The 14,546-nt window shown below is 42.4% G+C and overlaps 1 protein-coding gene across 7 annotated transcripts in view; it reads right to left on the bottom strand.

Annotated features, from left to right (window-relative positions):
- LOC117755607 (protein unc-79 homolog) overlaps window positions 1-10,620 on the bottom strand; it is a 35,230-nt gene extending 24,610 nt beyond the window's left edge. For 4 of the 7 annotated variants that reach the window (XM_034575529.1, XM_034575533.1, XM_034575531.1 and 1 more), the window contains exons 1-9: window positions 10,429-10,619; window positions 8,260-8,380; window positions 4,843-5,156; window positions 3,947-4,117; window positions 3,359-3,454; window positions 3,198-3,253; window positions 1,901-2,030; window positions 1,714-1,778; window positions 739-827 (exon numbers count right to left, since the gene is read on the bottom strand). In XM_034575529.1, coding sequence (XP_034431420.1) covers window positions 739-827; window positions 1,714-1,778; window positions 1,901-2,030; window positions 3,198-3,253; window positions 3,359-3,454; window positions 3,947-4,117; window positions 4,843-5,156; window positions 8,260-8,380; window positions 10,429-10,450 — 1,064 coding nt within the window. In that variant the 5' untranslated portion in view covers window positions 10,451-10,619. Of the gene's footprint in view, window positions 1-738; window positions 828-1,713; window positions 1,779-1,900; window positions 2,031-3,197; window positions 3,254-3,358; window positions 3,455-3,946; window positions 4,118-4,842; window positions 5,157-8,259; window positions 8,381-10,428 lie in introns of all 7 variants that reach the window. The other 3 variants (XM_034575530.1, XM_034575535.1, XM_034575534.1) reach the window with 3 other exon arrangements.
- Window positions 10,621-14,546: the final 3,926 nt, after the last annotated feature.

The raw sequence follows: 14,546 nt of genomic DNA, 5'->3' as shown, positions 1-14,546 counted from the left end.
GATAAAATAAACAAAAACTGATTCATGTAATTCAAATATGCTACTGTGAAGAATATGGATACTTAGTTGGTTTTGCTGTTGTTATTGTGAGGTTTCTGTGCATTGTTTGCCCGGCCCTCTTGCTTCCTGCAACTGTTTCATGTGTGTTGTTACATACCTGAGCCCCAATTCCTAAGTCCACCAAACTTTGCTGTGTATGAGGACCATGTGGCCTTTTCACCAAAATTCTGCCACTTCGTAGAAAAACTTTCTCCTGTTCACCTGAATCTAACTTTTGTTGTTTTTGCCTGCATCTAAGATTGTCGAACCACCTAGATATACCTGCCACGCTCAGCCAGCCACCATCCCCACATGCACACATTTGGACTCCTGCCTGTTTCATTGTCAGAACACTTCCTCTGTTTGGATTTGAATTCTCAGAACCCTCCTGGTTGGACACTCTTACCCATCCGAACCAGAGACGTTTAGAACAATCCCAGTACTGTATTTGGTTCACTCATTCTGTTACAACAGTTACAGGGAGAAAAGAGAAGAAATTGGCTGCGTGCTTTTGTGATGATGATCTCATTATCGGCCCAAGGGAATTACGTAACCATGGCGATGCATTTCCCCTGGGTTAAAGAGAGGAATAACGAGGCAGGCAGTGGGTGATATATGTTTGGAATGGCATCTTATTGAAGTCGGGGGAGGATCTGGAGATGGAGAAACGAGGTGAAACATATATACATACATACATACCCTGCTATCCTCTGGCTGCACTCCTCACATATATAAAGAGGAGGGGGCTTGTCTCCCAGGGCAACAGAAAGAGTGGGATCTATACACATCTGCAAAAGTGACATTGGAAGCATTAGAAAATGTATGTAGTATTTAAATGATCAATATATTGACAGGTGGGAGCTGTTTTAGGATAGTGACAAACTTCCACAAAAAAGAAAAATACTTTTATATATACATTTCATTTTCATAAACATCTTACTGTCCAAAGTGTCCTTTTCCATGTGCCGTCTCACATGCAGCTTTACTCTCTTTTATTGTCTTGCCAAAGAAATCATCCGACACCTATACCTGCCTCCCCACTCCTCTGTGTGCATGGCTGCGTGCATATGCTGCACTCTAGTCCCTCGCAACCTGTGCCTGGCCCTGTGTTAAAACCCCAACGCTCGTGGCCTCGATGTTCAGATGGTGCACTGTAATTTACTGCGCTCACTTGATGCCACCCCATCCTGAAGGGCTGCGCGGGGTCACTACTTCCAATTAAGCCCCCGCCCAAACCACCCCCCCACCCAAACCACCCCCCCACCCCCACATACCCCCTCCATGCTCCTGGTAATTGAAATCTGGCCTCTGTCCATGCCCAGGCTCCTTCTCTATTTGTCAGCTTTAAGCACAGTTGAGTAAAGGCAGGCGGCGCAGATAAAGCAGAGCAGCAGCTACGACACTGGTGTAAGGGAAGATGATATCATTGCCCCGCTCGTGCAGCTGCCTGGGCACGGACTGATTTATTTACCGAGGTGCTCACAGAGAGCCAAAACGCCATTGTGCCTGGTTGAACTCGGCAAGGCAATCTGGCACATGCATTCCCGATGAAGTTCTCAAGGGAGGCAGCTTTTTGAACACATAGCACCCCGCTAATCCGTCATGTTTAAGTGACAAGGCCCTGTAGACGTAAAGAGATGTAGGATCTTTCTATACATTTAACACTGAAGTCACCTTGACAGCAGGTTTATTGATGGCATTGTGGCACTCGATGTGTTGACAGTGGATGGGATTCCAGGCTGATCCAGGAGGAGAGGCAGTGAGGGAGGAGGATAAAAAAGAGGAAAATGGGGGATAGATTAGACCTTTAGTTGGTTCAAGGACGGATGAAGCAGCAGATGTGACATTGAGAGATTCTGACCGGTGTACTGCAGCCCTCTGTATTCACTGATCGCTCCGGGGGGCTTCAGGTTGGGCCAGTAATGAAACAGCATCTGCACGGCAGGAGGTTTTACTTGGGATGGTCCATATGATATGACGTAAAGAAGGTCCTGGAATACACAGACAACATCAACAATGATTAAAGTGCAATTGTAATAGATTTATTAGATATTTGTGAATAGTGAATGGAGCTAGCAGCAAATAGATTTTCATTCCAACCTGATTTATATCCATTTGTAAAGGCTATAAGTTACTTTTAAAACTATGATAAACCCTTTTATTTTATATTCAAAAGAAGAGTTTCAAGAGCTTTGAAATGCACTTTTTTATGTGTATGCTAAACATGAAGCTAGCACAATAGCTAACGATTAGCTTGGCACAACAGATACGAGCAAGGGCCAATGGCTAGCTCGGTGATAATAAAGTGATATTTTTAATAAAAGGTAAGCACAGTTTTTTCTTCACAAACAAGATAAGAATGCGTTTATTAGAGAACTTTAGCTGGTCAGATATTTTTTTCCTTTCAACAGAGTCAGTCTAGCAGCTTCTCCCTGTTTTACTCTTTATACTAGGCCAAGCTAAGACTCTGCTAACAGATGGTTAGCTTAGTAGACTAGCTAGTTAGCTCTAGCTTCATATTTACCATATAGACACAAACTTCTTCTTTAAAATAGAAGACTATTTGTTAAATAAAAAATAAATAAGAAATCTCAACTTGGAATGAAACTCTTATATTTTGCTTTACACAGATGACAATATGTGCGCATCATAGACTGTATAAGAAGATGAACAATCCGTCTCTACTTCCTGCCACGACCCAGAAATGAAGCAAAAATATCCCGGATATATGAAGGCTGCCATCTTGCTCATTTGGAGCCAGAGTCTGCGCAGTAGCGATCGACGGATGAAGTCCTGTCGATACACTCACTCGACCAACGGTGAGTCAGCTGTCGTTGAAGACATTTCACCATCTTTTATAGCATCGAATAACTATAAATAAAACCAAACTTACCAGAGAAAGGAACACATGAACATATAGTGTGATCATAACTTCCCCAAATGAGAAACCATCTCTGAGAAAGATTTATTCAACATGTGATTTGACTTTTTATTTTGGTCCATGCCTGATCCATTAACATGGAGGAGGCATAATTTAAAATCTGTAGTGCAGCCAGCCACCAGGTGGCGATTGAGAAGCTTTGGCTTCACTTTTGAGGAGCAGTCGGGTCGTCCATCTTTATATACAGTCTATTCTCTGCATTCAGAGGGTGACATACCTTCCACACTTCCTGTTTGTGCTTCATCAGACACTCCAACAATTGACAGTGATACACTGGAACGAAGTAGAGACCAGTTAAGGCAGAGAGACGTTACTACACGACATTTAGTAGGTCAGATTTGCATGCATGCATCAAATGGGGTCAGTGTCATGGGTTACCTGGGTTTGTGGTGTACTGCATTGCAATCATGAGCATAGAGGAAGCAGACAGATTTACATAGGCTGGGACACCTCCTTCCCTTCGAGTGGAGCCCACTACAGACGAGCAAGGGAGAGAAAAGGAAAGGATGACGCCAGCTTGAAAGATCACTGTCTGGTCTCTTCAAGGTGGTAATGAAGATCGGTTTATGTCATTTATAGAACATTTGGGTGGTTTTCAAAGCTTAAAGGCATAGTTTACCCAAAAATGAAAAATTCACAAATTATCTAGTCACCACTATGTCGATGGCGGCGTAGCATTTGTGTTTGAATCCACAAAACAGACGGGTTGGATTTGGCTGCAATGCTGTTGACCCCTGAAACTCCAAAAGTGTTTTGTGGACTCAAACCGTCAAACCTCCATCGGCACAGTGGTGAGTAGACAATGAGTGAATTTTCAGTTTTGAGTGAACAATCCCTTTAAATGCCTAGCAACTGCTATTTGTGTTGCGTTTGATTTTCTACAATTGTCCCTGATGATGGGTTGAGTTTAATTTTTACATGAGCTGAATATGTTGCATTAATTATCATGTGATGGATCATACTTACATATAGCCATTGGGAGGAAGGATGTGCTCAGGTACTCAATGATGTCTTTGTGGAGGAAAGGGGGGAAAGTGGCTAATGTGGAGATCATAGTATAGGGCAAAGTGCTGAGAATATCATCACTGAGAAAGGGCAGGAGGCAAGTTGTTGTATAAAATATGGACTGTCCCAGATCTGATGAGAAAGGGAAAAGGCAAAAAAAGAGACAGAGATATACAGACACTCATTCAATAAACTGCACATACAGTATTCACATACTGTATGTAGCCACAGACATCACATGGAAATTCAGTCATTTAACAGTTTTAACAGTGAAAAAATAAAACGTCTGCACTTTAATTCTTCTGTTGAGGGCAGTAAAGGTTTCTTTAAAAGCCAGTGATGTAAAGTTTGCCCACAGGAGAAGTGGAGCAATCTAGTCAAGGAGATGGGTTTTCATGCTTTAGAGCTTTTTTTAACAGTGGTTAAAATATTCATGAAAAATAAGAACACTGACTGTGATGCAGACTGGGGCCCGTGAAAAACAGTGTGGAAATATGTCATTCTCAGATGTGCTCTAAACATTGCATTTACCCACGCGTGTTCTTCATTTAACTTAATATATTTGCACATGACAACATAAGTTTAAACATTTCTCGCACTTTTACATAACAAACATGCAGTCAAGTATGATACACAGAAGAGAAAGCCTATGTCTGGTGTATCCAATGGCTTATGAACGAATAGGTTGACAGGATCCAGCGTGCTCCCAATCACCCCATGCATCCCTCAAGATCCTCAGCAGGACTTCTCTCTTCCCGTTACAAAAGAGGCCAAAAAAGCAGCAGTGGCTTCATGCAGGCCAGACGGCTCGGGGGGATGATGATGACAAACAGTGGTGCACTGGGGCCTTGACTCACCATGCTGACCGTGCTGCAGCAGGGGCACCAGGTCAAGCAGGGTCACGAGGGTCACATAGAGGCCCTGATAGTCCAGAGAGGGGTACTCTGAGAGCTGAGCGTCCCGACTCTGCTGCCCCTGCCCCCCGCGGTCTGACGGGGCATCGCGCAGAACGCTGTAAAGGAGGGAGCGAGTAACTGTAGGGTTGATGGAACTGACTTGTGGTCTTAGAGATGGGGTGAGTGGGAATGGCACAGGAAAAAGACACATGGTCATGGGCACGGCCAAATTGGAAGCTTCCTGGTTCTCCTTCCTGCCTGTGCGGGACAGAATGCTGCTCCGGGGGCGGGAGGGTAGGGGGGAGGGAGGGTAGGGGAGGGGGAACAAGGGAAAAAAAGAGACAACAAAGACACAAAAAAACAGCACATTACATTGAAATGGCACTACAGAGACAGCGTAAATAGAAAAAAACAAACCCAGATAAACCCCACATAGGATGCAGTGTCTCACTATTTGACTGTATCACTGAAGGCACGGGCAATTTTTCCCTGCTTTGTCTGCTCAGAGTGACTCAAGTTCAATTTCATCTCGTTTTGTCTGCCTTTGCACTTGGAAAACAAAAAAAACATGAGCACAAACTGCAATGATCACTGCATCTCATGCGTATCTGGTGACAAGGAGCAAAAATATAAAAAATGGCATGTTTTCAGTGGCAACCCCATACTTCTCCAAAAAGGGACAGCGCAAATGACTGTCCCTCGATGGCTGCCGTCTTCCAATGAGCAAGGTCAGTGGTGGCCACTATGCAAAAAAAAAAAATGGCCAATGAGCCGTGGAATTTCTTTTTTAAAAATGAAATTTCCTTGTCTTTAGTGGGGCTGTCAAGGATGGGAGTGACACCAAATTGTTTCGGGAAAATACAGAGGTGACACTTTTGAAACATGCTTCAGCCAGTAATAAACATGTGTGTGAGGTTAGATCAAGTGCTCCTAGGTCACAGCACATGTTTATTGCACCAGAGAAATAATGTCCGTATGCATACGTTATGATACTGCACCAGTATCATCAGGAGAAATAATGAGATCCAACAGGCATATGGATTCAGGTTTCTAAAATAAATGTAACAACTAATCTACTGTAGAGGAGAAACTATAATGACAAAGGAAATAGGTTGTATCAAGGGGGAGATGACTGGTAGCATCATGTTTGTGAGCTAATGCAAGATGGACAATTGTGTTTGCTGTCCCCGGGGGGAAGGTGGTGGACATTTTCAATTTCAAAGGGGGGGGGGGGGAGAAAAAACAAAAAGCAAAAAACTAGTCGGGGTTGAGTGTGGGAGCGTCTAGGGTGGAGGAGGGGGGAGGGTGGGGGCCAGAGAGCATTGCTCTTTTTTTTTTACTGCACATTATTAAAGAGCTAAGCTGTTCTATCAGGCAAATGATTGGGATTTATCATGAGAGCCCAGATTATAAATGCTGCTGTATTGTTTTTTGTTTTTTTTTGGAAGGTCACTCAAAAAAGAGTTATAGCATTCATGGCAAGTGAGAAAGGGGATTTCATAAGTATTTTTTTAACATATAACATTAGATGCATAATGTTGAGTTTATACGTGAACAGCAGAATGTAACATTTTCTGACCTAATCCCCTCAAAGTTATACTCTGTAAGATTTTAGTCCGCGTAGATTCATTCGTGACGCTGCGTCATTGTGCAGCACCAACTCAACCAGCATGACAACGGACTGTATCTCAAAGTATGACTTTTTCACTGCCCATTTCTCATATAGAAAACATCATCAATTTGAACAATGAACATAGACATATAAAAAGACACGCTCACACACGTACGCGGAACATGTACACACGCAAAGATACACACACATGTGCGCACATACGTACGAACAGAACGACACAAGAGTTATACGACACATAAAACACATGTAGAAATGCACTGGTACAGACACATGACGTACATCGACTGTCAGTCCCTGCGCTGTCAATACAAAGTCATTGGCTATGTGTGTATCAGTGATCAAGACTTCAAAGCACAATCAAGACTCATCTGAGAAACAGGATTTCAAGCGTGTGGTGCTAAATCTTAAACAGTAGCTAAACAGTGGATGATTGCGGCCCGCTGCAGTCGTTCTCATGGGTGGTACAGTTTGGCGCGAAGCCAGCGAGGCTCACTGTAGCAGAGAGCTCGGTTTGACTTGGAGAAATATGGGAAGCTATGCCTCATCTTTAAGGAGGCCAATAGAATTGCATCTTCCCTTTTTTCTGCCCTGACCTGTGCTGAACCAAAAAATTGAGCGTATGAATCAGCAAACACCTCCTCTGGCTGTTTTGCTTTTTCCTTCCAAGAACATGACACAGACCTACTTAAAGGCTCACTAATCCCACTTGATAACCCTCTCCCCTTTTTTTGCATTCACTCTCTTTCTTCGCCCCGGTCTTCAGAAGGAACAGGTGGATGGATAATCCTGGAGTCCCCCCCACCCCCCCACCCCCACGCTCAGGAAACCAGACCACCTCTAATGACAAGCAGAATGATTTGTTCTGCATATTAGAGGCAAAGAGGCTGCTCTGCAGGAAAATATCGAGCAAATAGTGGCATCATGGTGAGTGACTGTATTCGCACTCAGATGAAAAGATCATCAGTTGCAGCCCAGGATTTAAAACAGGATGCTGGTGTAGGACGGCCCTTCAGCAATGCACGAAGCATCCAGGATACTCTGTGGATGAATCTCAAATAGATTGCACCCTAAACTGGTAATAATCATAAAAGTGGGACAAACAAGTTCAGCCTCCGGCAATCACACCCTTTATTTGTAAATTAACTAATAAGTCACAACAACACTGGAGTTCTTTATGAAGCCAGATGATGAAAAAAATGTATTATCTCCGCTGTCAATTTTTTAATTGGAAAGAAGCTCAGGCTAAGAAAAAAGGAAAAAGACACATGATGAAATTAGATGTGTCTAAAATGGCCGCCTACTTGACCTGTGTTTGAGGAGGAAATAACATGTTGTTCCTTCCTCTGGCTTTCACAGCACCCAGAGGAGCAGGATGACCCTGCGACTGCAGAGCAGGAGGACCTGCCATCCGCCTCCCTCTGGAAAGGACACTAGAGCCCACCCACCCCCCGGAAGCGTTAATCTAGCTGTCGGCCACTGAATCAATAAACACCACCGAGCCGTCTATCTCTGCTGCTACTTGTACGCAAACCATGTAACTTCAGGGGAAATCTGCTACACTCTCATATCAGTAAATGGAGCTGGCCATTTCCCTACAACTTCCTTTTTTATGTAGTAAATTCATAATGGTGTCACTGTCGTCCCTTTGAGAAAGTGTGCACTGTACTGTGAACTCTCCTGACGCTAAATATCAAACATTCTACAGTCTGTTACTTCACCTGTTGGCTCTAGAGCAGGGTACTTACCTGAGCAGGGTTTGGGAAAAGTATTTCAGTGTGTTTGCAATGTCTGTTCCAGAGGGCACTGGGTAAATATTGTGTTGCACACGGTTGTGATACTCTTGCAAGTATCGTATCTTAGAGGCAACTAGACAAAATAAAAAGCAGAGTAACAAGTAAATCAACACTAGAAAGACTGTTGTAGTGAGTAAAGAGCACAAAAACAAGGCAAACATGCATACATCTATACATCTGTTGTTGTTTCTCCACTACAAGACCCAACTGCATGTAATTTGGATGTTGTAAACAAAGAGTCAGTGATTCCATGGCTCTCTGGCCTTCTTTGGTATAGCGGCGAGGTCACAGGAGGCCCTAGAGGAGGCACTAACCTATGGCTTACAGAAACACGCTCGTGCACAAAGGGTTGCCAGCTCATGTCCCGAGACAAGCTGGGAAAATGCGTTCGAGGGTGAACACGAGAAAGGACTCACTCATTCCCTTCACAAATGTCACTGAGAGGCATTTCAGCGTGGAGTCCTATGGAACTTAACTCCCTCAAGTCTCTGTCTTTGGGTTTGAGCCTTTTATTTGATGTTTTCGCATGGTTATGTAAAGGTTCAGATAAGTTGGGTGTTGGTGATCACTGGCCCATTTTCTGTGACTTTGGGCTGCGATGTTTAGCTTCCACTCTGACCTGTAACTGACAAACCCCCAAAATAAAAATAACAGCAGCTGGCCGTGGGCATGTGTGGTCAGAGAACTGAGCTGTGGTACAGTGCTGCATCACACATGATTCTCTCTCCTCCCTGAGGGATGAACGATGAGGAGCCAAGGATATGTTTGTCCGCGTTTGTTGGCAGGATTACGCAAAAACTGCTTAACTGATTTCCATAAAATTGTGTTGTGGATATGGATTGGGGTGCAAATCCAGGAACTTTTTTTTCTTCAACATTGTGAGATGGGGTGTAGTTCCAATGGTGCAGTTCCAAAAAAATTGGTGGCCAATCCAGCTCCAGATAAAAATTCGGATCTAGTGAATTTAAATGTGGTTTTATAAGGAGACTGTATGTACTCTACTTATAATATTGTAAGAAAATCTCTTCAAGTGTAGCCAGGATTAGCTATTTATCATAGTCTGCATCAAATTGTGTCAATACTATATTATAATAGTACACTAGTCTAATGTAATTGCATTTTGATGGTGGACTGATATGAAAAGTCCTCAGTTACATTTGGATAAAACAAGTCTATAGACGGAGGACCCTAATAAAGATAAATATAGATAACTGCCGATATGATGTTTAACAGTAGAACAATATATTGCTTCATCTTTTTCTAATATTAGCCTGGTGGATTCTTCAATATATTGCCTATAAACAACATTAGCAACACTCAACTTTTAGCCAAACGAAATGGGAGCCACAAAACAACAAGTTTGACCTCACATTTTTACAATGCTAGTGGTTTTAAATTCAATAACGTGCGCAAATTCCTTAATAAAAAAAAAGTCTGCCAGGATCGTTCAGTCCAGATGGGAGGGGATGTGGAGGCAGAGGATGGTGCTGGTTTCCACCTGTTCCAAAGCAAACCGAGGGGGGGGGGGGGGGGGGGGGGGGGGTGTGATGATGAAGATGTTGATGAAGAGGAGGAGGAGGAAATCAGCAGCAGCCTTCAGGGCGGCGTGTGATCAAACCCACGTTATCGATCAATCTAATGCCACGATATTGTTCGGTGGGAGAATCTTGTCAGGTCGACCTTGACAGCAGCAGCACCACAGCTCGACCCCACCCCCCCCCCCCCCCCCCCCCCCCCCCCCCCCCCCCCCCCCCCATGCAGCCACGTCAATCAATCAAATACACAAACGGCCATTCCATTTATTGCTACGACATTTTCTTTTTCTTCTGTGAACCCTGCAGTTGGACGGAGAGATGGACGGAGAGAGGTGTGTGTGAGCAATGAGCCTCCAGTCATCCTCTGCGGTGAGAGAGAGAGCGAGAGAGAGAGAGAGAGGACGTGTTGCAACAACCTGCCCTGGCAACCGCGCGTTCATCACCAAGGACAGCTCCCCTCATCCGCTCCCATGGTTAAATCAACCCCCGAATCACATCACAGCTTCACCCTCATGTAAAGACAGGTGGAAACACACACACAAACACACACACAGACACACACAAACAAACACAGATCCGTACTTACACTGCTCTGCCTTCGTGGACATTTCGCAGACTGTTGGGGAAACATATAACCAAGACTGTCAGTTGTTTTCACTGTGGTTTTCGGTCTGTTCCTTTTTCCTCTTTCCTCCCCCGGCGTTGCGTTTCCCTCAGCGGTGAAAAAGTGAATGTACTCCCCCTCTCAGCAGCCCAGGCTCCGGGCTTGGTTGTACCACTCCTGCGCGGTGGTGGTTCATGCGCTGTGGGTTTTTTGTCAGTGGTCGGTTTCTCGCCGAGCTTTTAGTGGAATTAAAATGAGAGACTCGCTTTATTTAATTTTTTCGGAGTCTGTTTTCCATCTCAGGAATTTATTTTGTCTTCCAATGTGGAGAGGGAAGCTTGATATACCGACCTCCCACCACACTACCTTTCCAAAAATGGACTGATCCGGCTTTGACAAATTGTCATTCAAGAATTCCAAGAAGCCCATCAGTCTTCTTTAAGATGATGACAGTGGAGGAAACACAAAGACCTCATCTGGGTTTTTGCTCCAATATTTAATTTTCTTTTTTGTTATGGTGCAGGATGAATAGGTGAACATGCAACAGATGGTTGTCACACTGTCATAAATAATATAGGGCTGCATGAAATATATATCAAGATAAAAATGGTTCGTATCAGTCGATGATTATCATGTTGTCATGTTAAACTCTTCTTTATGAGAAGAGAGGTAAATTAATTAATAAAAACATAACAACATGAAAAACATTACAGACACCCGTTCATACTCAGAGAGTTCATTTTGTTTTTCTCACTGAGTTTTTATCTGTTTGTATATATTTTTGTATTTTTAGTTGTTTTTATATTTGTGAGGTACTTTGTAACTATGTTTTGAGAAGTGCAATGTGACTAGATATTATTAAATACAGGTGTCATACACTACATTCACAACACACATCTTCCAATTCAATTCAATTCAATACAACTTTTCAGAGCATCCACTGTGACCATAAGAGTTATTTTCTCGACCCTTTGATATTGACTTAAATTCCTCCATTGTAACCAGACCTGACAACTTCAGATCCTTTTTAGATTATACAACGCATAAGCATTATATTGCTATTTATTGAACCTTTGTTATATTGCTATTGGTGAAAATTATATTGCTATTGATATTGTTTTATTACACACACATCATAACCATGATGTGCCAGGTTGGAAAATCAGATGTTCGTTTTATGTTTATGGGAAATTACATCCTGCATCCTTTATTAGGTCTGAGTCCCTGACACACTGTTCCCATTATGCTTTGTGCCAAGAACCGTTGGAGTCTCTCCATCACGTCTCCACCTGGTGAGGAGCAACATCCATATTGGGGTTAGGGGGCGGAACCTTCTTCAGCAGGCACAGATTTATATATCTGTCCCTTTGTTATCTAAATAGACAGGACAGGGGGTGTGGGATATGGAAATATAATAGAGAGGTGTAGGATGGGTGAGGGTGGGGTCCTTTTCCCCCTGGAATGATCCCCCCACTTGTTACCACTCAAATTGTGCTGAAGCACATATTAAGTATTTTTTAATATTACAATGAAACAAAGAGGGTTTTAGAAATAAAACACAACACAGCAGAAAGCATGTGAAACTCTTTATTCAGTTTCATCATGCTTCAAACCTGACAAAGGTTTTACTTCCATTCCAAATATTTGACACATTGGAAGTGGTTAGAGGCAACAGCAGTGCACGGTTGTTGCAGGAGTCACTGCTGTGGAGGGGATCTCTGCCGGTACTCTGGGATGTGATACATGATCCATCCAGCCGGGGCCAGGAGAGAAGCAGCAAACACACACAAGGCAAAGATAGATTTCTGCAAGAACGTCAATGAGAACAGTAAGAAAATGCTTCAATAACAGACATAGGATCTTTGTAATAGATTTAAATATTTGCATGAAAGCTAATACACACATTTTAGGCACTGTATGATATCAGCCAGACCTCTCCTGTCATCAGCTACAGGTAAAGCGGGGGGGGGGGGGGGTGTTGTTCACATCAGAGGGTCCCAATCTCAATGACTCATCGGACAATATAAGCAGCAGCCTTGTATCTTCCTACCATGATATTCCCTTAGTCCCTCTGCACTCTGCTACTCCTAACCTGAGCCAGGCTTTGTAAAAGCCCCTGTGCATGTCCCTGAGGACAGATCAACAAATTTATAGTGGCATAAACACTGTCCGCTGTGTTTCGGTTCCATCCTTGGATCCGTTTTCAGAGACCAGAGCTTCTCACTAACTTATGGATAAGAAATGAATAAAACATCTCTCCCATTCTGCAGGCCGAGGATACAGAGTTCGCTTCAATTCCTCGCATTAGAGGCAATAAAGTGAAGTATCACAGGCACTGACTTCCCATGAAGATTGACTGTTGTACTCTGTATTTGTATGTATAATATTTGCCAAGTATAATATTTAAAGTTTAAGCTTTCTAGCGAGGGGGGGAGGCTGAATCTTAGCTTGTGAGCTGAGAGCGGCTGCTGCAGCTTCAAGAGTATGAAGAAACTAAAGTGTTTTCTGAAAATTGGAGCCCGTAAACCTTTTCAAGTAGTCCTTTTTTCAAGTAGTACCCAAAATTAAAATTATGAACCCCAAAAACGAGCATAATAGTGTCCCCTTTAACTTGAACTCTGCACCCAGTTGCACAGGTATCAGTACTAGAGTCAGTAAGGTTGCAAAAGGCTCTCAGACACCATTCAGACAATATGCATGAACTTCACTTCAGTTAAGACCTAAGTTAAGTTAATTTTCTTGCCAGGAGAAATTCATCTTGCAGCAGAGCACAGATAAAAACAATTAAAATCCACATACATTACAATAACATGACAATAAGATCAATAAAACAGTAAAGGCATAAACAAACAACCTCTTATGTAAATCAAACATACATATTGAATTACATACATAAGAAAATCTAAATCTATTGCACTTTAGCCTTGGAACCGTGCCCCTCTGACCTGTACCAAACAATTACAACAATCTGACCTACCACTGGCCCGATCTTTTCCTTTGGCGGTTTGCCGCAGATGATCCACCTGAGATTCTGCTGATACGATTTCATCAACATGGACCTGGTCAGAGCTGGTCTCTTCAGAGCAGAGAACATCATTCTGCTTTGTTCGGCTCGCACTCACCCTCCTCTACTCTGAGGAAAAGTTCCTGTGGAAACTTCTCCTCATATCCTGTGAGATGGGAAGAGATAGTCACAACTTTCATCTCATTCCCATCACTGCTCCTGGGAGGAGTCACTTCTGTGGGCCAAAGACTTTCATGTAAACAAACTGAGCAAAGATCCCATCAGGGCAGGGACTGTTGGAATGACAACTGATTAAAGCAAACAACAATCAACTGAGTCAGCACAAAAAGTAACTCTTTTAAATCTAAAAGTTTAACAGACCAATACAAATGGCATTATTTTTGACATTTTATTTAATTAATATTGATCATAATATTAACTGTGAAGAAACAACTTTGAATAACTGTGTGAATGACTCATCATGAAGAAGTAACAATTTAATCTACTTGGAGTGCAGATTCCAATATTTCATTACATGATATTGAATCCACTGTTATCACCAGTACTTTGCACATAAAAAGAAATGTTGTGTGCATGAACTCTTGCAAAAAAACAACTTAATTCAAATCTGGCTACATTCCTTTGACTAATTTACTAGACATGTCTTCAGAGCCTTGTGGAAAATAATCAAATAGGTAAACAGTTTAATTGTCTGGGGGAAAATGTATTTGTGATTATAAAAGGTTTTTTAAGGTAACAATGATCAACCTCTCAAAAACTGAAAAAATCTTTAAACCCTTAATTATCGTACACAATTAAAAAGATAAGTGCTTGCTGGTGTTTTGCAAAAACAACAACTTTCAAGGCTTTGCTTAGGATTCAGTCCCAATTAGTTAGTTACTCACTCCATTTCATTCAAATGTAAAGTTGTTATGACTATTATAAGCTATAAATGCTTTTAAATATTATAACATTATGTTTATAGAAGAACACATCCTAGAATATGAATCATAATATAGAAATTGAAGTCTATATAGATGATAATTTTTTTAGGATGTGCCAAAGAGGTTTTGGCATTAATGTATTTCAGTTCAAT

Source organism: Hippoglossus hippoglossus, chromosome 22 (genome assembly GCF_009819705.1).
Source record: "Hippoglossus hippoglossus isolate fHipHip1 chromosome 22, fHipHip1.pri, whole genome shotgun sequence".
Classification (NCBI taxonomy): Eukaryota; Metazoa; Chordata; class Actinopteri; order Pleuronectiformes; family Pleuronectidae; genus Hippoglossus; species Hippoglossus hippoglossus.
The sequence above is the reverse complement of the archived record's forward strand: the minus strand, read 5'-3'. Positions and strand labels throughout refer to the sequence as shown.